Raw genomic sequence first — 22,808 nt, forward strand, 5'->3', positions numbered from 1 at the left:
GCTGTCTCTTTCAGGCAGACATCTACATCCCAGTGATGCTGTCTCTATAATCTCTTTAAGGCAGACATCTGCATCCCAGTGATGCTGTCTCTCTAATCTCTGTAAGGCAGACATCTACATCCCAGTGATGCTGTCTCTCTAATCTCTTTAAGGCAGACATCTACATCCCAGTGATGCTGTCTCTCTAATCTCTGTAAGGCAGACATCTACATCCCAGTGATGCTGTCTCTCTAATCTCTTTAAGGCAGATATCTACATCCCAGTGATGCTGTCTCTAAGGCAGACATCTACATCCCAGTGATGCTGTCTCTATAATCTCTTTAAGGCAGACATCTGCATCCCAGTGATGCTGTCTCTATAATCTCTTTAAGGCAGACATCTCCATCCCAGTGATGCTGTCTCTTTAAGGCAGACATCTACATCCCAGTGATGCTGTCTCTCTAATTTCTGTAAGGCAGACATCTACATCCCAGTGATGCTGTCTATTTAAGGCAGACATCTACATCCTAGTGGTGCTGTCTCTTTAAGGCAGACATCTACATCCCAGTGATGCTGTCTCTATAATCTCTTTAAGGCAGACATCTGCATCCCAGTGATGCTGTCTATTTAAGGCAGACATCTACATCCCAGTGATGCTGTCTCTCTAATTTCTGTAAGGCAGACATCTACATCCCAGTGATGCTGTCTATTTAAGGCAGACATCTGCATCCCAGTGATGCTGTCTATTTAAGGCAGACATCTACATCCCAGTGATGCTGTCTCTATAATCTCTTTAAGGCAGACATCTGCATCCCAGTGATGCTGTCTATTTAAGGCAGACATCTACATCCCGGTGATGCTGTCTCTATAATCTCTTTAAGGCAGACATCTGCATCCCAGTGATGCTGTCTATTTAAGGCAGACATCTGCATCCCAGTGATGCTGTCTCTATAATCTCTTTAAGGCAGACATCTGCATCCCAGTGATGCTGTCTATTTAAGGCAGACATCTACACCCCAGTGATGCTGTCTCTATAATCTCTTTAAGGCAGACATCTACATCCCAGTGATGCTGTATCTATAATCTCTCTAAGGCAGACATCTTGAGTAAGTTACTTGAGCAACGTGACACTTTATCTCAGCCTATTTGACCTTCTAGGATGCCTTGTTGTTGGCGTAGCTCTCTCTCTCTCTCTCTGTGTGTGTGTGTGTGTGTGTGTGTGTGTGTGTGTGTGTGTGTGTGTGTGTGTGTGTGTGCGTGCGTGTCTGGATTAGAGTTACCTGAGCAACGTGACACTTCATCTCTGCCCATTTGACCTCCCAGGAAGCCTTGTCATTGGCATAGTTCTGCTGCAGCTGGCACCTCCTGTTCTCCTCCTCCCTCAACTCTGATCTGAACTCCTCTAACAGGGAGCGCACCGCATGGAGCACCCTACGGTTCTCCCCCACCTGGAGAGGAGGAGCGGGGGAGGAGGAGGTGAGGGAGGGGTCGAGGAAAGGGGTGAGGAGGAGGAGGAGGAGGGGAGGTGAGGGAGAGGTAGCGAGGTGAGGAGGAGGAGGAGGAGGAGGAGGAGGAGGAGGAGGAGGGGAGGTGAGGGAGAGGTGAGGAGGTGAAGAAGGGGTCGAGGAAAGGGGTGAGGAGGAGGAGAAGGAGGGGAGGTGAGGGAGCGGTAGCGAGGTGAGGAGGAGGGGAGGTGAGGGAGAGGTAGCGAGGTGAGGAGGTGAAAGAGAGAGAATGAAACTGGATTTATTCAAGATATCAGAGTCCTTTCTATATACCTAATAATGTCAGCTGTTTCAAACACAAGTCATGCTTTTCATTTCCAAGTTCATCTACACAAACTATAACTCCACGCCACATACTAAACCCAGCAAAAAATGAAACGTCCCTTTTTCAGGACCCTGTCTTTCAAAGATAATTTGTAAAAATCCAAATAACTTCACAGATCTTCATTGTAAAGGGTTTAAACACTGTTTCCCATGCTTGTTCAATGAACCATAAACAATTAATGAACATGCACCTGTGGAACGGTCGTTAAGACACTAACAGCTTACAGACGGTAGGCAATTAAGGTCACAGTTATGAAAACTTAGGACACTAAAGAGGCCTTTCTACTGACTCTGAAAAACACCAAAAGAAAGACGCCCAGGGTCCCTGCTCATCTGCGTGAACGTGCCTTAGGCATGCTGCAAGGAGGCATGAGGACTGCAGATGTGGCCAGGATAAGAAGCTCTACAGGGAGACAGGACAGACAGCTGATCATCCTTGCAGTGGCAGACCACGTGTAGCAACACCTGCACAGCATTGGTACATCCGAACATCACACTGTGGGACAGGTAAAGGATGGCAACAACAGCTGCCCGAGTTACACCAGGAACGCACAATCCCTCCATCAGTGCTCAGACTGTCCACAATAGGCTGAGAGAGGCTGGACTGAGGGATTGTAGGCCTGTTGTAAGGCAGGTCCTCACCAGACATCACCGGCAACAACTTCACCTATGGGCACAAACCCACCGTCGCTGGACCAGACAGGACTGTCAAAAAGTGCTCTTCACTGACGAGTCGCGGTTTTGTCTCACCAGGGGTGATGGTCGAATTCGCGTTTATCGTTGAAGGAATGAGCATTACACCGAGGCCTGTACTCTGGAGCGGGATTGATTTGGGCGGTGGAGGGTCCATCATGGTCTGGGGCGGTGTGTCACAGCGTCATCGGACTGAGCTTGTTGTCATTGCAGGCAATCTCAACGCTGTGCGTTACAGGGAAGACATCCTCCTCCCTCATGTGGTACCCTTCCTGCAGGCTCATCCTGACATGACCCTCCAGTATGACAGCGCCACCAGCCATACTGCTTGTTCTGTGCGTGATTTCCTGCAAGACAGGAATGTCAGTGTTCATCCATGGCCAGCAAAGAGCCCAGATCTCTATCCCATTGAGCACGTCTGAGACCCGTTGGATCGGAGGGTTAGGCCTAGGCCATTCCCCCCAGAAATGTCCGGGAACTTGCAGGTGACTTGGTGGAAGAGTGGGGTAACATCTCACAGCAAGAACTGGCAAATCTGGTGCAGTCCATGAGGAGATGCACTGCAGTACTTAATGCAGCTGGTGGCCACACCAGATACTGACTGTTACTTTTGATTTTGACCCCCCCTTTCTTCAGGGACACATTATTCCATTTCTGTTAGTCACATGTCTGTGGAACTTGTTCAGTTTATGTCTCAGTTGTTGAATCTTATGTTCATACAAATATTTACTGTTTGCTGAAAAATAAAACGCAGTTGACAGTGAGAGGACATTTATTTTTTTTTGCTGCTGAGTTTGTTGTTTATCTCTGCTGTGGTTTGTTTATTTATTTGTTTAATCGGGATCCCCATTAGCAGCAGCTACTCTTCCTGGGGGAAGACACACACAAAAGAGCATGACAAATAACAATACACTGATACACTGATAGACAAGGATCACGCACATTAAAAGTCCAACCATATACAAACAATACCACAACACAACAAAATAATGTGTGTTCCCCTCACAGTCCCGCCGTTCCATGAGATGTTGTTGTTTTTTGAAAGGTAATTTTTCTGTTTGCTTGAGCAAATTGGAGATGAAAGGGAGATCCATGCGATCATGCCTCTGTATAATACCGTGAGTTGCCGTGAATTCCTTTTGGACCTTTGGGGAACTTGTGAAGAGACCTCTGGTGGTCTTGTTAGGGTATGTTGTATGGATGTATGAACTATATTGATTAAGCAGATCGGGAATTTTAAATCACAGTAATATTTCTCATAAAAACTAGAAGAGAAGCAATTGATCTCTCGTCAACCCTCAACCAGGAAAGACTGGCATGTCGTTGATGTCAGTTCTGTGTGTGTAGTTAAAGGGCGAGGTGTGCCGCTCTGCTCTGAGCCAGCTGCAGCGTTGTTAGGTCTTTCATTACTGCACCTGACCACATTACCAGACAGTAATCAAGATGGGTCAAGGCCAGAGTCTGAACAACTAGTACAGATGATCTTTGTGTCAAAAAACGCAGAACATATTTTAAAAACAGACATACCTCTCCCCCATCTTCACAACAACTTTGTCAATAGGACTTGATTCATGATAATTGACCATCCAGTGTTACTCCTAGGAATTCAACTTCTTCCCCAGTTGAGGTTTAGATCTTAGAGGTTGTGAACCAAATACAATGCTTTTAGTTTTAGATGTATTGAAGACCAGCTTATTATGAATCAAATCAGATGTTATTGGTCACATGTACATGTTTATCAGATGTTATTGGTCCATATTTATCAGATGTTATTGGTCCATATTTATCAGATGTTATTGGTCCATATTTAACAGATGTTATTGGTCCATATTTATCAGATGTTATTGGTCCATATTTAACAGATGTTATTGGTCACAGACACATGTTTATCAGATGTTATTGGTCCATATTTATCAGATGTTATTGGTCCATATTTAACAGATGTTATTGGTCACAGACACATGTTTATCAGATGTTATTGGTCCATATTTATCAGATGTTATTGGTCCATATTTATCAGATGTTATTGGTCACAGACACATATTTAACAGATGTTATTGGTCCATATTTAACAGATGTTATTGGTCCATATTTATCAGATGTTATTGGTCCATATTTATCAGATGTTATTGGTCCATATTTATCAGATGTTATTGGTTACAGACACATATTTAACAGATGTTATTGGTCCATATTTAACAGATGTTATTGGTCACAGACACATGTTTATCAGATGTTATTGGTCCATATTTATCAGATGTTATTGGTCCATATTTATCAGATGTTATTGATCCATATTTAACAGATGTTATTGGTCCATATTTATCAGATGTTATTGGTCCATGTTTATCAGATGTTATTGGTCCATATTTAACAGATGTTATTGGTCACAGACACATGTTTATCAGATGTTATTGGTCCATATTTATCAGATGTTATTGGTCCATATTTAACAGATGTTATTGGTCCATATTTAACAGATGTTATTGGTCCATATTTATCAGATGTTATTGGTCACAGACACATGTTTATCAGATGTTATTGGTCCATATTTATCAGATGTTATTGGTCCATATTTAACAGATGTTATTGGTCCATATTTATCAGATGTTATTGGTCCATATTTAACAGATGTTATTGGTCCATATTTATCAGATGTTATTGGTCCATATTTAACAGATGTTATTGGTCACAGACACATATTTATCAGATGTTATTGGTCCATATTTATCAGATGTTATTGGTCCATATTTAACAGATGTTATTGGTCACAGACACATGTTTATCAGATGTTATTGGTCCATATTTATCAGATGTTATTGGTCCATATTTAACAGATGTTATTGGTCACAGACACATGTTTATCAGATGTTATTGGTCACAGACACATATTTAACAGATGTTATTGGTCCATATTTAACAGATGTTATTGGTCCATATTTATCAGATGTTATTGGTCCATATTTATCAGATGTTATTGGTCCATATTTATCAGATGTTATTGGTCCATATTTAACAGATGTTATTGGTCCATATTTATCAGATGTTATTGATCACAGACACATGTTTATCAGATGTTATTGGTTACAGACACATATTTATCAGATGTTATTGGTCCATATTTATCAGATGTTATTGATCACAGACACATGTTTATCAGATGTTATTGATCACAGACACATGTTTATCAGATGTTATTGATCACAGACACATGTTTATCAGATGTTATTGGTTACAGACACATGTTTATCAGATGTTATTGGTCCATGTTTATCAGATGTTATTGATCCATGTTTATCAGATGTTATTGGTCACAGACACATATTTATCAGATGTTATTGGTCCATATTTATCAGATGTTATTGGTCACAGACACATGTTTATCAGATGTTATTGGTCCATATTTATCAGATGTTATTGGTCCATGTTTATCAGATGTTATTGGTCCATATTTAACAAATGTTATTGGTCCATATTTAACAGATGTTATTGGTCCATATTTAACAGATGTTATTGGTCACAGACACATGTTTATCAGATGTTATTGGTCCATATTTATCAGATGTTATTGGTCCATATTTAACAGATGTTATTGGTCACAGACACATGTTTATCAGATGTTATTGGTCCATATTTATCAGATGTTATTGGTCCATATTTAACAGATGTTATTGGTCCATATTTATCAGATGTTATTGGTCACAGACACATGTTTATCAGATGTTATTGGTCCATATTTAACAGATGTTATTGGTCACAGACACATATTTATCAGATGTTATTGGTCCATATTTAACAGATGTTATTGGTCCATGTTTATCAGATGTTATTGGTCCATATTTAACAGATGTTATTGGTCCATATTTATCAGATGTTATTGGTCCATATTTAACAGATGTTATTGGTCCATATTTATCAGATGTTATTGGTCCATATTTAACAGATGTTATTGGTCCATATTTATCAGATGTTATTGGTCCATATTTAACAGATGTTATTGGTCCATATTTATCAGATGTTATTGGTCCATATTTAACAGATGTTATTGGTCCATATTTATCAGATGTTATTGGTCCATATTTATCAGATGTTATTGGTCCATATTTAACAGATGTTATTGGTCCATATTTATCAGATGTTATTGGTCCATATTTAACAGATGTTATTGGTCCATATTTATCAGATGTTATTGGTCCATATTTAACAGATGTTATTGGTCCATATTTAACAGATGTTATTGGTCACAGACACATATTTATCAGATGTTATTGGTCCATATTTATCAGATGTTATTGGTCCATATTTAACAGATGTTATTGGTCACAGACACATATTTATCAGATGTTATTTGTCCATATTTATCAGATGTTATTGGTCCATATTTATCAGATGTTATTGGTCCATATTTATCAGATGTTATTGGTCACATACACATATTTATCAGATGTTATTGTGGGTTGTAGTGAAATGCTTGTGTTCCTAGCTCCAACAGTGCAGTAATATCTACCAATACACAACAACACATAGGATATACTGTGGTGTGTTATAGGACATGTACCAGGATGTACCAGGATATACTGTGGTGTGTTGTAGGACATGTACCAGGTTATACTGTGGTGTGTTGTAGGACATGTACCAGGATGTACCAGGATATACTGTGGTGTGTTGTAGGACATGTACCAGGTTATACTGTGGTGTGTTGTAGGACATGTACCAGGTTATACTGTGGTGTGTTGTAGGACATGTACCAGGATGTACTGTGGTGTGTTGTAGGACATGTACCGGGTTATACTGTGGTGTGTTGTAGGACATGTACCAGGTTATACTGTGGTGTGTTGTAGGACATGTACCAGGTTATACTGTGGTGTGTTGTAGGACATGTACCAGGTTATACTGTGGTGTGTTGCAGGACATGTACCAGGATGTACCAGGTTATACTGTGGTGTGTTGTAGGACATGTACCAGGATGTACTGTGGTGTGTTGTAGGACATGTACCAGGTTATACTGTGGTGTGTTGTAGGACATGTACCAGGATATACTGTGGTGTGTTGTAGGACATGTACCAGGATGTACCAGGATATACTGTGGTGTGTTGTAGGACATGTACCAGGTTATACTGTGGTGTGTTGTAGGACATGTACCAGGATATACTGTGGTGTGTTGTAGGACATGTACCAGGATATACTGTGGTGTGTTGTAGGACATGTACCAGGTTATACTGTGGTGTGTTGTAGGACATGTACCAGGATGTACCAGGATATACTGTGGTGTGTTGTAGGACATGTACCAGGTTATACTGTGGTGTGTTGTAGGACATGTACCAGGTTATACTGTGGTGTGTTGTAGGACATGTACCAGGTTATACTGTGGTGTGTTGTAGGACATGTACCAGGATATACTGTGGTGTGTTGTAGGACATGTACCAGGTTATACTGTGGTGTGTTGTAGGACATGTACCAGGTTATACTGTGGTGTGTTGTAGGACATGTACCAGGTTATACTGTGGTGTGTTGTAGGACATGTACCAGGATATACTGTGGTGTGTTGTAGGACATGCACCAGTATGTACCAGGTTATACTGTGGTGTGTTATAGGACATGTACCAGGATGTACCAGGTTATACTGTGGTGTGTTGTAGGACATGTACCAGGTTATACTGTGGTGTGTTGTAGGACATGTACCAGGTTATACTGTGGTGTGTTATAGGACATGTACCAGGATATACTGTGGTGTGTTATAGGACATGTACCAGGTTATACTGTGGTGTGTTGTAGGACATGTACCAGGATATACTGTGGTGTGTTATAGGACATGTACCAGGTTATACTGTGGTGTGTTGTAGGACATGTACCAGGTTATACTGTGGTGTGTTGTAGGACATGTACCAGGTTATACTGTGGTGTGTTGTAGGACATGTACCAGGATATACTGTGGTGTGTTGTAGGACATGTACCAGGTTATACTGTGGTGTGTTGTAGGACATGTACCAGGTTCTACTGTGGTGTGTTGTAGGACATGTACCAGGATATACTGTGGTGTGTTGTAGGACATGTACCAGGATATACTGTGGTGTGTTGTAGGACATGTACCAGGATATACTGTGGTGTGTTGTAGGACATGTACCAGGATATACTGTGGTGTGTTGTAGGACATGTACCAGGATATACTGTGGTGTGTTGTAGGAGATGTACCAGGATATACTGTGGTGTGTTGTAGGACATGTACCAGGATGTACCAGGATATACTGTGGTGTGTTGTAGGACATGTACCAGGTTATACTGTGGTGTGTTGTAGGACATGTACCAGGTTATACTGTGGTGTGTTGTAGGACATGTACCAGGTTATACTGTGGTGTGTTGTAGGACATGTACCAGGTTATACTGTGGTGTGTACATTACAAATTGCGTCCTCAGCAGAGTGTGATGTGTTCATCCTTGAGCTAAATGCCAACAGGGCTTTGGGAACTGTTTGTGAAGGACGGTTTGTGGTTTAAAGCAGCTCCATTTTCAGATCAGTCTACGCACGCACGCACGCACGCACGCACGCACACACACACACACACACACACACACACACACACACACTTATTCCTAATGAAATTTCAGATCAGTCTACAGAAACCACTTCTAGTTGAAGAAATCACAACAGTAGACAGAGTAGAGCACTTTAGATTGTGTTAATGAAACATGACATAGCCTAGGTTACTACTGCTCTGCTCCACACACACGCACGCACGCACGCACACACACACACACGCACACACACAGTATGGCTGATGAGTGATAGCTTAATTTCTCTTTGACCGTGAGACATTGGTCATTCTTCACCGTTCAGCGAGCAAGTAGAATGCACGCATCTAAATCAGGAACGATCATAATTCACATGAACTCTATTCTACTCCGACACACGGTGAGCTCATCAAGCGGGTTTATATCTAGCCTGAGGAAATAACACGTTATAGCCAAATAGTTACTATGTTCGCCTCCTTGTATTTTTTTGTATTTCCCATAATGAGCCGTGCTGAAGTAGTACTATAATATAAATGGTGACTGTAGCTAGTCAAAAAACTAACAGGGTAGCCTAGTGGTTAGAGCGTTGGACTAGTAACCGAAAGGTCAAAACATAACAGATGGAAACAGATAACATGAACGGCTACAGGAATCAAGTTTCCACTCGGCGAGAGAAACCGCCTCCTGCAAAAATGATTGCATGTCTCTTCACTGGCCAACGTGCCTTTAGTACCGTAGCTGGGAAGGCAACGTTCAGATACTGTGCGCAGAGACAGGAAATAGTATTATTTGGATCGTTGAACTCCACTGTACTTGAACAGACTTTGTGCTCATCCAAAGTGCACTTTAACCTTTGAGTGTATCAACAGAGGGGAAATCCGTTGTGCCCTACCTGTGTCTGGTGCTGCAGGCGTTCAGGGGAGGGGAGTTGGGTTGTGGGGTCAGGCTCGGGGCCGTCTACCTGAGGTAGCTGGGTAAACGACCTGTCCCTGTCCTCTCTCTCCGTCTCTCCCTCTCCGTGCTCCAAGATCAGCTCTGGAATACCCTCCATCTTCTCATGGTGGGACAGACAGGACACGGAATAACAAGGTTATTAAACACAACTACAGACACGGAATAACAAGGTTATTATACACAACTACAAACACGGAATAACAAGGTTATTAAACACAACTACAGACACGGAATAACAAGGTTATTAAACACAACTACAGACACGGAATAACAAGGTTATTAAACACAGCTACAGACACGGAATAACAAGGTTATTGAACACAGCTACAGACACGGAATAACAAGGTTATTAAACACAACTACAGACACGGAATAACAAGGTTATTAAACACAACTACAGACACGGAATAACAAGGTTATTAAACACAGCTACAGACACGGAAAAACAAGGTTATTAAACACAACAACAGACATGGAATAACAAGGTTATTAAACACAACTACAGACACGGAATAACAAGGTTATTATACAACTACAGACACGGAATAACAAGGTTATTATACAACTACAGACACGGAATAACAAGGTTATTAAACACAACTACAGACACGGAATAACAAGGTTATTAAACACAACTACAGACACGGAATAACAAGGTTATTAAACACAACTACAGACACGGAATAACAAGGTTATTATACACAACTACAGACACGGAATAACAAGGTTATTATACACAACTACACACACGGAATAACAAGGTTATTAAACACAACTACAGACACGGAATAACAAGGTTATTATACACAACTACAGACACGGAATAACAAGGTTATTAAACACAACTACAGACATGGAATAACAAGGTTATTAAACAACTACAGACATGGAATAACAAGGTTATTAAACACAACTACAGACACGGAATAACAAGGTTATTAAACACAGCTACAGACACGGAATAACAAGGTTATTAAACACAGCTACAGACACGGAATAACAAGGTTATTAAACACAACTACAGACACGGAATAACAAGGTTATTAAACACAACTACAGACACGGAATAACAAGGTTATTAAACACAGCTACAGACATGGAATAACAAGGTTATTAAACACAACTACAGACACGGAATAACAAGGTTATTAAATACAGCTACAGACACGGAATAACAAGGTTATTAAACACAACTACAGACACGGAATAACAAGGTTATTAAACACAACTACAGACACAGAATAACAATGTTATTATACACAACTACAGACACGGAATAACAAGGTTATTAAACACAACTACAAAGCAGGAAGAGGAGCAGTAAATGAACTGAACTAACAAACCAACCAACAAACTGAGTCAGTCAATCAATCACTCAGTTGACCAATCAAATGACGCGATCCTGCGCTGATGATTGATTGAGTTTTTTGAGCTAGATGTCAACCCTCCTCCTGGAGAACTATTGGGAATGCAGGCTTTTGCGCCAGCCCTGTTATACACTGTTTGGTCACCGTGCTCTAACCAAAGGTACTCAGCTCAATCCTCCTAAGTGATCGACTGCGTTTTGGTTTGTTCCTTAGGAGCCCTCTTGAGCAGGCACGTGGACAGATAAGACTCAACCAGGACTGGAGCTCCTGAGCCTCTACCTCTAGCCAGTCATCTCACCTCTGAGTGTGCTGTCTCCTCCCCTGTCTCTGTCCTCTTCTCCAGCCTCCAGACTAAACTACCTGGGGTTCAGCCTCTACCTCTAGCCAGTCATCTCACCTCTGAGTGTGCTGTCTCCTCCCCTGTCTCTGTCCTCTTCTCCAGCCTCCAGACTAAACTACCTGGGGTTCAGCCTCTACCTCTGGCCAGTCATCTCACCTCTGAGTGTGCTGTCTCCTCCCCTGTCTCTGTCCTCTGTCCTCTTCTCCAGCCTCCAGACTTAACTACCTGGGGTTCAGCCTCTACCTCTAGTCAGTCATCTCACCTCTGAGTGTGCTGTCTCCTCCCCTGTCTCTGTCCTCTTCTCCAGCCTCCAGACTAAACTACCTGGGGTTCAGCCTCTACCTCTAGCCAGTCAACTCACCTCTGAGTGTGCCGTCTCCTCCCCTGTCTCTGTCCTCTGTCCTATTCCCCAGCCTCCAGACTAAACTACCTGGGGTTCAGCCTCTACCTCTAGCCAGTCATCTCACCTCTGCGTGTGCGGTCTCCTCCCCTGCCTCTGTCCTCTTCCCCAGCCTCCAGTGCATAAGGATCCAGCGTAGCTTCATATAGAAGATGATGGTGTTGTGTCTGAACAACCGGACCTCCTGCTGCAGTAGGGTTCTTTCCTGGACCCAGGGAGCCTCGTGGGCCTGCAGGCCAGTAAGATCCAGACCCCCCCTGGGCCTCACACCCTGCGGATCCAGCCGCCTCCGTTCCTCATCCTGGTGGGAGATAGGGAGGGAGTGGAGGTTGGGAGGGAGGGAAGGGGTGATAAGAGGAAGAGAGGAGGAGGGGTGGTGGTGATATGTGGGGTAGGGAGATAGGGAGGGGAACATTTTGTTATTCTCCAGAATTTCCTCTTTGTTGTGGGTAGGGAGGTGGAAAGGGGGGGGGGGGGGGGGGGGGGGGGTTAAAGTCAGGAGTTTTCCCCACATGACCCCTAGTTGAAAACTACTGTTTATCTAGGTCCCAGAGTTTTTCATCGATCCTGGAGAGTTCCATGACCATGTGACCTAACCAGGAAAAATTCTGAGCCCTGAAGAAAGTATTTAACCAGGCCCCAGAGCCTTGAAGTATGTAGCCTACACTCCCATACATATTTATTCTTTACAGTATGTACACTCCCCTATGTATATTATTTACAGTACATACACTCCCCTATGTATATTATTTACAGTACATACACTCCCCTATGTATATTATTTACAGTACATACACTCCCCTATGTATATTATTTACAGTATGTACACTCCCATATTCTTTACAGTCTCTAACCCAATAGACTGTAGAGTACATAACCCTAATGACGTCGCTAACCAAATAGACTGTAGAGTACAGTACATAACCCTAATGACGTCTCTAACCCAATAGACTGTAGAGTACATAACCCTAGTGACGTCTGTGACCCAATAGACTGTAGAGTAGATAACCCTAGTGACGTCTCTAACCCAATAGACTGTAGAGTAGATAACCCTAGTGACGTCTCTAACCCAATAGACTGTAGAGTAGAGTACATAACCCTAGTGACATCTCTAACCCAATATACTGTACAGTACATAACCCTAGTGACGTCTCTAACCCAATAGACTGTAGAGTACAGTACATAACCCTAGTGACGTCTCTAACCCAATATACTGTACAGAACATAACCCTAGTGACGTCTCTAACCCAATAGACTGTACAGTACATAACCCTAGTGACGTCTCTAACCCAATAGACTGTAGAGTACATAACCCTAGTGACGCCTCTAACCCAATAGACTGTAGAGTAGAGTACATAACCCTAGTGATGTCTCTAACCCAATAGACTGTATAGTACAGTACATAACCCTAGTGTCGTCTCTAACCCAATAGACTGTAGAGTACATAACCCTAGTGACGTCTCTAACCCAATAGACTGTAGAGTACAGTACATAACCCTAGTGACGTCTCTAACCCAATAGACTGTAGAGTACATAACCCTAGTGACGTCTCTAACCCAATAGACTGTAGAGTACAGTACATAACCCTAGTGACGTCTCTAACCCAATAGACTGTATAGTACATAACCCTAGTGACGTATCTAACCCAATAGACTGTAGAGTACATAACCCTAGTGACGTCTCTAACCCAATAGACTGTATTGTACATAACCCTAGTGACGTCTCTAACCCAATAGACTGTACAGTGCATAACCCTAGTGACGTCTCTAACCCAATAGACTGTAGAGTACAGTACATAACCCTAGTGACGTATCTAACCCAATAGACTGTAGAGTACATAACCCTAGTGACGTCTCTAACCCAATAGACTGTACAGTACATAACCCTAGTGACGTATCTAACCCAATAGACTGTAGAGTACATAACCCTAGTGACGTCTCTAACCCAATAGACTGTAGAGTACAGTACATAACCCTAGTGATGTCTCTAACCCAATAGACTGTAGAGTACAGTACATAACCCTAGTGACGTCTCTAACCCAATAGACTGTAGAGTACAGTACATAACCCTAGTGACGTCTCTAACCCAATAGACTGTAGAGTACAGTACATAACCCTAGTGAAGTCTCTAACCCAATAGACTGTAGAGTACAGTACATAACCCTAGTGACGTCTCTAACCCAATAGACTGTACAGTACATAACCCTAGTGACGTCTATGACCCAATATACTGTACAGTACATAACCCTAGTGACCTCTCTAACCCAATAGACAGTAGAGTACAGTACATAACCCTATTGACGTCTCTAACCCAATAGACTGTAGAGTACATAACCCTAGTGACGTCTCTAACCCAATAGACTGTAGAGTACATAACCCTAGTGACGTCTCTAACCCAATAGACTGTAGAGTACATAACCCTAGTGACGTCTCTAACCCAATAGACTGTAGAGTACAGTACATAACCCTAGTGACGTCTCTAACCCAATAGACTGTAGAGTACAGTACATAACCCTAGTGACGTCTCTAACCCAATAGACTGTAGAGTACAGTACATAACCCTAGTGATGTCTCTAACCCAATAGACTGTGCAGTACATAACCCTAGTGACGTCTCTAACCAAATAGACTGTAGAGTACAGTACATAACCCTAGTGACGTCTCTAACCCAATAGACTGTAGAGTACAGTATATAACCCTAGTGACGTCTCTAACCCAATAGACTGTAGAGTACAGTACATAACCCTAGTGACGTCTCTAACCCAATAGACTGTAGAGTACAGTACATAACCCTAGTGACGTCTCTAATCCAATAGACTGTACAGTACAGTACATAACCCAAGTGACGTCTCTAACCCAATAGACTGTACAGTACATAACCCTAGTGACGTCTCTAACCCAATAGACTGTAGAATACAGTACATAACCCTAGTGACGTCTCTAACCAAATAGACTGTAGAGTACATAACCCTAGTGACGTCTCTAACCAAATAGACTGTAGAGTACATAACCCTAGTGACGTCTCTAACCCAATAGACTGTACAGTACATAACCCTAGTGACGTCTGTGACCCAATAGACTGTAGAGTACATAACCCTAGTGACGTCTGTGACCCAATAGACTGTAGAGTACAGTACATAACCCTAGTGACGTCTCTAACCCAATAGACTGTACAGTACATAACCCTAGTGACGTATCTAACCCAATAGACTGTAGAGTACATAACCCTAGTGACGTCTCTAACCCAATAGACTGTAGAGTACAGTACATAACCCTAGTGACGTATCTAACCCAATAGACAGTAGAGTACATAACCCTAGTGACGTCTCTAACCAAATAGACTGTACAGTACATAACCCTAGTGACGTATCTAACCCAATAGACTGTAGAGTACATAACCCTAGTGACGTCTCTAACCCAATAGACTGTAGAGTACAGTACATAACCCTAGTGAAGTCTCTAACCCAATAGACTGTAGAGTACAGTACATAACCCTAGTGACGTCTCTAACCCAATAGACTGTACAGTAAATAACCCTAGTGACGTCTGTGACCCAATAGACCGTACAGTACATAACCCTAGTGACGTCTCTAACCCAATAGACTGTAGAGTACAGTACATAACCCTAGTGACGTCTCTAACCCAATAGACTGTAGAGTACATAACCCTAGTGACGTCTCTAACCCAATAGACTGTACAGTACATAACCCTAGTGACGTCTCTAACCCAATAGACTGTACAGTACATAACCCTAGTGACGTCTCTAACCCAATAGACTGTACAGTACATAACCCTAGTGACGTCTCTAACCCAATAGACTGTAGAGTAGAGTACATAACCCTAGTGACGTCTCTAACCCAATATACTGTACAGTACATAACCCTAGTGACATCTGTGACCCAATAGACTGTAGAGTACAGTACATAACCCTAGTGACGTCTCTAACCCAATAGACTGTAGAGTACATAACCCTAGTGACGTCTCTAACCCAATAGACTGTAGAGTACACAACCCTAGTGACGCCTCTAACCCAATAGACTGTAGAGTACATAACCCTAGTGATGTCTCTAACCCAATAGACTGTATAGTACAGTACATAACCCTAGTGACGTCTCTAACCCAATAGACTGTAGAGTACATAACCCTAGTGACGTCTCTAACCCAATAGACTGTAGAGTACAGTACATAACCCTAGTGACGTCTCTAACCCAATAGACTGTAGAGTACATAACCCTAGTGACGTCTCTAACCCAATAGACTGTAGAGTACAGTACATAACCCTAGTGACGTCTCTAACCCAATAGACTGTAGAGTACAGTACATAACCCTAGTGACGTCTCTAACCCAATAGACTGTACAGTACATAACCCTAGTGACGTCTGTGACCCAATAGACTGTACAGTACATAACCCTAGTGACGTCTCTAACCCAATAGACTGTAGAGTACAGTACATAACCCTAGTGACATCTCTAACCCAATAGACTGTAGAGTACAGTACATAACCCTAGTGACGTATCTAACCCAATAGACTGTAGAGTAGAGTACATAACCCTAGTGACGTCTCTAACCCAATAGACTGTAGAGTACAGTACATAACCCTAGTGACGTCTCCAACCCAATAGACTGTATAGTACAGTACATAACCCTAGTGACGTCTCTAACCCAATAGACTGTATAGTACATAACCCTAGTGACGTATCTAACCCAATAGACTGTAGAGTACATAACCCTAGTGACGTCTCTAACCCAATAGACTGTACTGTACATAACCCTAGTGACGTCTCTAACCCAATAGACTGTACAGTGCATAACCCTAGTGACGTCTCTAACCCAATAGACTGTAGAGTACAGTACATAACCCTAGTGACGTATCTAACCCAATAGACTGTAGAGTACATAACCCTAGTGACGTCTCTAACCCAATAGACTGTACAGTACATAACCCTAGTGACGTATCTAACCCAATAGACTGTAGAGTACATAACCCTAGTGACGTTTCTAACCCAATAGACTGTAGAGTACAGTACATAACCCTAGTGATGTCTCTAACCCAATAGACTGTAGAGTACAGTACATAACCCTAGTGACGTCTCTAACCCAATAGACTGTAGAGTACAGTACATAACCCTAGTGACGTCTCTAACCCAATAGACTGTAGAGTACAGTACATAACCCTAGTGAAGTCTCTAACCCAATAGACTGTAGAGTACAGTACATAACCCTAGTGACGTCTCTAACCCAATAGACTGTACAGTACATAACCCTAGTGACGTCTATGACCCAATATACTGTACAGTACATAACCCTAGTGACCTCTCTAACCCAATAGACAGTAGAGTACAGTACATAACCCTATTGACGTCTCTAACCCAATAGACTGTAGAGTACATAACCCTAGTGACGTCTCTAACCCAATAGACTGTAGAGTACATAACCCTAGTGACGTCTCTAACCCAATAGACTGTAGAGTACATAACCCTAGTGACGTCTCTAACCCAATAGACTGTAGAGTACAGTACATAACCCTAGTGACGTCTCTAACCCAATAGACTGTAGAGTACAGTACATAACCCTAGTGACGTCTCTAACCCAATAGACTGTAGAGTACAGTACATAACCCTAGTGATGTTTCTAACCCAATAGACTGTGCAGTACATAACCCTAGTGACGTCTCTAACCCAATAGACTGTAGAGTACATAACCCTAGTGACGTTTCTAACCCAATAGACTGTAGAGTACAGTACATAACCCTAGTGATGTCTCTAACCCAATAGACTGTAGAGTACAGTACATAACCCTAGTGACGTCTCTAACCCAATAGACTGTAGAGTACAGTACATAACCCTAGTGACGTCTCTAACCCAATAGACTGTAGAGTACAGTACATAACCCTAGTGAAGTCTCTAACCCAATAGACTGTAGAGTACAGTACATAACCCTAGTGACGTCTCTAACCCAATAGACTGTACAGTACATAACCCTAGTGACGTCTATGACCCAATATACTGTACAGTACATAACCCTAGTGACCTCTCTAACCCAATAGACAGTAGAGTACAGTACATAACCCTATTGACGTCTCTAACCCAATAGACTGTAGAGTACATAACCCTAGTGACGTCTCTAACCCAATAGACTGTAGAGTACATAACCCTAGTGACGTCTCTAACCCAATAGACTGTAGAGTACATAACCCTAGTGACGTCTCTAACCCAATAGACTGTAGAGTACAGTACATAACCCTAGTGACGTCTCTAACCCAATAGACTGTAGAGTACAGTACATAACCCTAGTGACGTCTCTAACCCAATAGACTGTAGAGTACAGTACATAACCCTAGTGATGTCTCTAACCCAATAGACTGTGCAGTACATAACCCTAGTGACGTCTCTAACCCAATAGACTGTAGAGTACAGTACATAACCCTAGTGACGTCTCTAACCCAATAGACTGTAGAGTACATAACCCTAGTGACGTCTCTAACCCAATAGACTGTAGAGTACAGTATATAACCCTAGTGACGTCTCTAACCCAATAGACTGTAGAGTACATAACCCTAGTGACGTCTCTAACCCAATAGACTGTAGAGTACAGTACATAACCCTAGTGACGTCTCTAATCCAATAGACTGTACAGTACAGTACATAACCCAAGTGACGTCTCTAACCCAATAGACTGTACAGTACAGTACATAACCCTAGTGACGTCTCTAACCCAATAGACTGTAGAATACAGTACATAACCCTAGTGACGTCTCTAACCAAATAGACTGTAGAGTACATAACCCTAGTGACGTCTCTAACCAAATAGACTGTAGAGTACATAACCCTAGTGACGTCTCTAACCCAATAGACTGTACAGTACATAACCCTAGTGACGTCTGTGACCCAATAGACTGTAGAGTACATAACGCTAGTGACGTCTGTGACCCAATAGACTGTAGAGTACAGTACATAACCCTAGTGACGTCTCTAACCCAATAGACTGTACAGTACATAACCCTAGTGACGTCTCTAACCCAATAGACTGTAGAGTACAGTACATAACCCTAGTGATGTCTCTAACCCAATAGACTGTAGAGTACAGTACATAACCCTAGTGACGTCTCTAACCCAATAGACTGTAGAGTACATAACCCTAGTGACGTCTCTAACCCAATAGACTGTAGAGTACAGTACATAACCCTAGTGACGTCTCTAACCCAATAGACTGTAGAGTACATAACCCTAGTGACGTCTCTAACCCAATAGACTGTAGAGTACAGTACATAACCCTAGTGACGTCTCTAACCCAATAGACTGTACAGTACATAACCCTAGTGACGTCTGTGACCCGATAGACTGTACAGTACATAACCCTAGTGACGTCTCTAACCCAATAGACTGTACAGTACATAACCCTAGTGACGTCTGTGACCCAATAGACTGTACAGTACATAACCCTAGTGACGTCTCTAACCCAATAGACTGTAGAGTACAGTACATAACCCTAGTGACATCTCTAACCCAATAGACTGTAGAGTAGAGTACATAACCCTAGTGACGTCTCTAACCCAATAGACTGTAGAGTACATAACCCTAGTGACGTCTCTAACCCAATAGACTGTAGAGTACACAACCCTAGTGACGCCTCTAACCCAATAGACTGTAGAGTACATAACCCTAGTGATGTCTCTAACCCAATAGACTGTATAGTACAGTACATAACCCTAGTGACGTCTCTAACCCAATAGACTGTAGAGTACATAACCCTAGTGACGTCTCTAACCCAATAGACTGTAGAGTACAGTACATAACCCTAGTGACGTCTCTAACCCAATAGACTGTAGAGTACATAACCCTAGTGACGTCTCTAACCCAATAGACTGTAGAGTACAGTACATAACCCTAGTGACGTCTCTAACCCAATAGACTGTAGAGTACAGTACATAACCCTAGTGACGTCTCTAACCCAATAGACTGTACAGTACATAACCCTAGTGACGTCTGTGACCCAATAGACTGTACAGTACATAACCCTAGTGACGTCTCTAACCCAATAGACTGTAGAGTACAGTACATAACCCTAGTGACATCTCTAACCCAATAGACTGTAGAGTACAGTACATAACCCTAGTGACGTATCTAACCCAATAGACTGTAGAGTAGAGTACATAACCCTAGTGACGTCTCTAACCCAATAGACTGTAGAGTACAGTACATAACCCTAGTGACGTCTCCAACCCAATAGACTGTATAGTACAGTACATAACCCTAGTGACGTCTCTAACCCAATAGACTGTATAGTACATAACCCTAGTGACGTATCTAACCCAATAGACTGTAGAGTACATAACCCTAGTGACGTCTCTAACCCAATAGACTGTACTGTACATAACCCTAGTGACGTCTCTAACCCAATAGACTGTACAGTGCATAACCCTAGTGACGTCTCTAACCCAATAGACTGTAGAGTACAGTACATAACCCTAGTGACGTATCTAACCCAATAGACTGTAGAGTACATAACCCTAGTGACGTCTCTAACCCAATAGACTGTACAGTACATAACCCTAGTGACGTATCTAACCCAATAGACTGTAGAGTACATAACCCTAGTGACGTTTCTAACCCAATAGACTGTAGAGTACAGTACATAACCCTAGTGATGTCTCTAACCCAATAGACTGTAGAGTACAGTACATAACCCTAGTGACGTCTCTAACCCAATAGACTGTAGAGTACAGTACATAACCCTAGTGACGTCTCTAACCCAATAGACTGTAGAGTACAGTACATAACCCTAGTGAAGTCTCTAACCCAATAGACTGTAGAGTACAGTACATAACCCTAGTGACGTCTCTAACCCAATAGACTGTACAGTACATAACCCTAGTGACGTCTATGACCCAATATACTGTACAGTACATAACCCTAGTGACCTCTCTAACCCAATAGACAGTAGAGTACAGTACATAACCCTATTGACGTCTCTAACCCAATAGACTGTAGAGTACATAACCCTAGTGACGTCTCTAACCCAATAGACTGTAGAGTACATAACCCTAGTGACGTCTCTAACCCAATAGACTGTAGAGTACATAACCCTAGTGACGTCTCTAACCCAATAGACTGTAGAGTACAGTACATAACCCTAGTGACGTCTCTAACCCAATAGACTGTAGAGTACAGTACATAACCCTAGTGACGTCTCTAACCCAATAGACTGTAGAGTACAGTACATAACCCTAGTGATGTCTCTAACCCAATAGACTGTGCAGTACATAACCCTAGTGACGTCTCTAACCCAATAGACTGTAGAGTACATAACCCTAGTGACGTTTCTAACCCAATAGACTGTAGAGTACAGTACATAACCCTAGTGATGTCTCTAACCCAATAGACTGTAGAGTACAGTACATAACCCTAGTGACGTCTCTAACCCAATAGACTGTAGAGTACAGTACATAACCCTAGTGACGTCTCTAACCCAATAGACTGTAGAGTACAGTACATAACCCTAGTGAAGTCTCTAACCCAATAGACTGTAGAGTACAGTACATAACCCTAGTGACGTCTCTAACCCAATAGACTGTACAGTACATAACCCTAGTGACGTCTATGACCCAATATACTGTACAGTACATAACCCTAGTGACCTCTCTAACCCAATAGACAGTAGAGTACAGTACATAACCCTATTGACGTCTCTAACCCAATAGACTGTAGAGTACATAACCCTAGTGACGTCTCTAACCCAATAGACTGTAGAGTACATAACCCTAGTGACGTCTCTAACCCAATAGACTGTAGAGTACATAACCCTAGTGACGTCTCTAACCCAATAGACTGTAGAGTACAGTACATAACCCTAGTGACGTCTCTAACCCAATAGACTGTAGAGTACAGTACATAACCCTAGTGACGTCTCTAACCCAATAGACTGTAGAGTACAGTACATAACCCTAGTGATGTCTCTAACCCAATAGACTGTGCAGTACATAACCCTAGTGACGTCTCTAACCCAATAGACTGTAGAGTACAGTATATAACCCTAGTGACGTCTCTAACCCAATAGACTGTAGAGTACATAACCCTAGTGACGTCTCTAACCCAATAGACTGTAGAGTACAGTACATAACCCTAGTGACGTCTCTAATCCAATAGACTGTACAGTACAGTACATAACCCAAGTGACGTCTCTAACCCAATAGACTGTACAGTACAGTACATAACCCTAGTGACGTCTCTAACCCAATAGACTGTAGAATACAGTACATAACCCTAGTGACGTCTCTAACCAAATAGACTGTAGAGTACATAACCCTAGTGACGTCTCTAACCAAATAGACTGTAGAGTACATAACCCTAGTGACGTCTCTAACCCAATAGACTGTACAGTACATAACCCTAGTGACGTCTGTGACCCAATAGACTGTAGAGTACATAACCCTAGTGACGTCTGTGACCCAATAGACTGTAGAGTACAGTACATAACCCTAGTGACGTCTCTAACCCAATAGACTGTACAGTACATAACCCTAGTGACGTCTCTAACCCAATAGACTGTAGAGTACAGTACATAACCCTAGTGATGTCTCTAACCCAATAGACTGTAGAGTACAGTACATAACCCTAGTGACGTCTCTAACCCAATAGACTGTAGAGTACATAACCCTAGTGACGTCTCTAACCCAATAGACTGTAGAGTACAGTACATAACCCTAGTGACGTCTCTAACCCAATAGACTGTAGAGTA

The 22,808-nt window shown here is 42.2% G+C and overlaps 1 protein-coding gene across 2 annotated transcripts in view; it reads right to left on the bottom strand.

Moving 5' to 3' along the window:
* LOC110508256 (microtubule cross-linking factor 1-like) overlaps nt 1-22,808 on the bottom strand; it is a 129,782-nt gene that overhangs the window by 33,818 nt on the left and 73,156 nt on the right. For both annotated transcript variants that reach the window (XM_036966544.1, XM_036966545.1), the window contains exons 8-10: nt 12,140-12,373; nt 9,904-10,062; nt 1,260-1,427 (exon numbers count right to left, since the gene is read on the bottom strand). In XM_036966544.1, the coding sequence (XP_036822439.1) occupies nt 1,260-1,427; nt 9,904-10,062; nt 12,140-12,373 (561 nt within the window). The remainder of the gene's footprint in view (nt 1-1,259; nt 1,428-9,903; nt 10,063-12,139; nt 12,374-22,808) is intronic.

This window comes from Oncorhynchus mykiss, chromosome 28 (genome assembly GCF_013265735.2).
Source record: "Oncorhynchus mykiss isolate Arlee chromosome 28, USDA_OmykA_1.1, whole genome shotgun sequence".
In the NCBI taxonomy this organism is placed as follows: domain Eukaryota; kingdom Metazoa; phylum Chordata; class Actinopteri; order Salmoniformes; family Salmonidae; genus Oncorhynchus; species Oncorhynchus mykiss.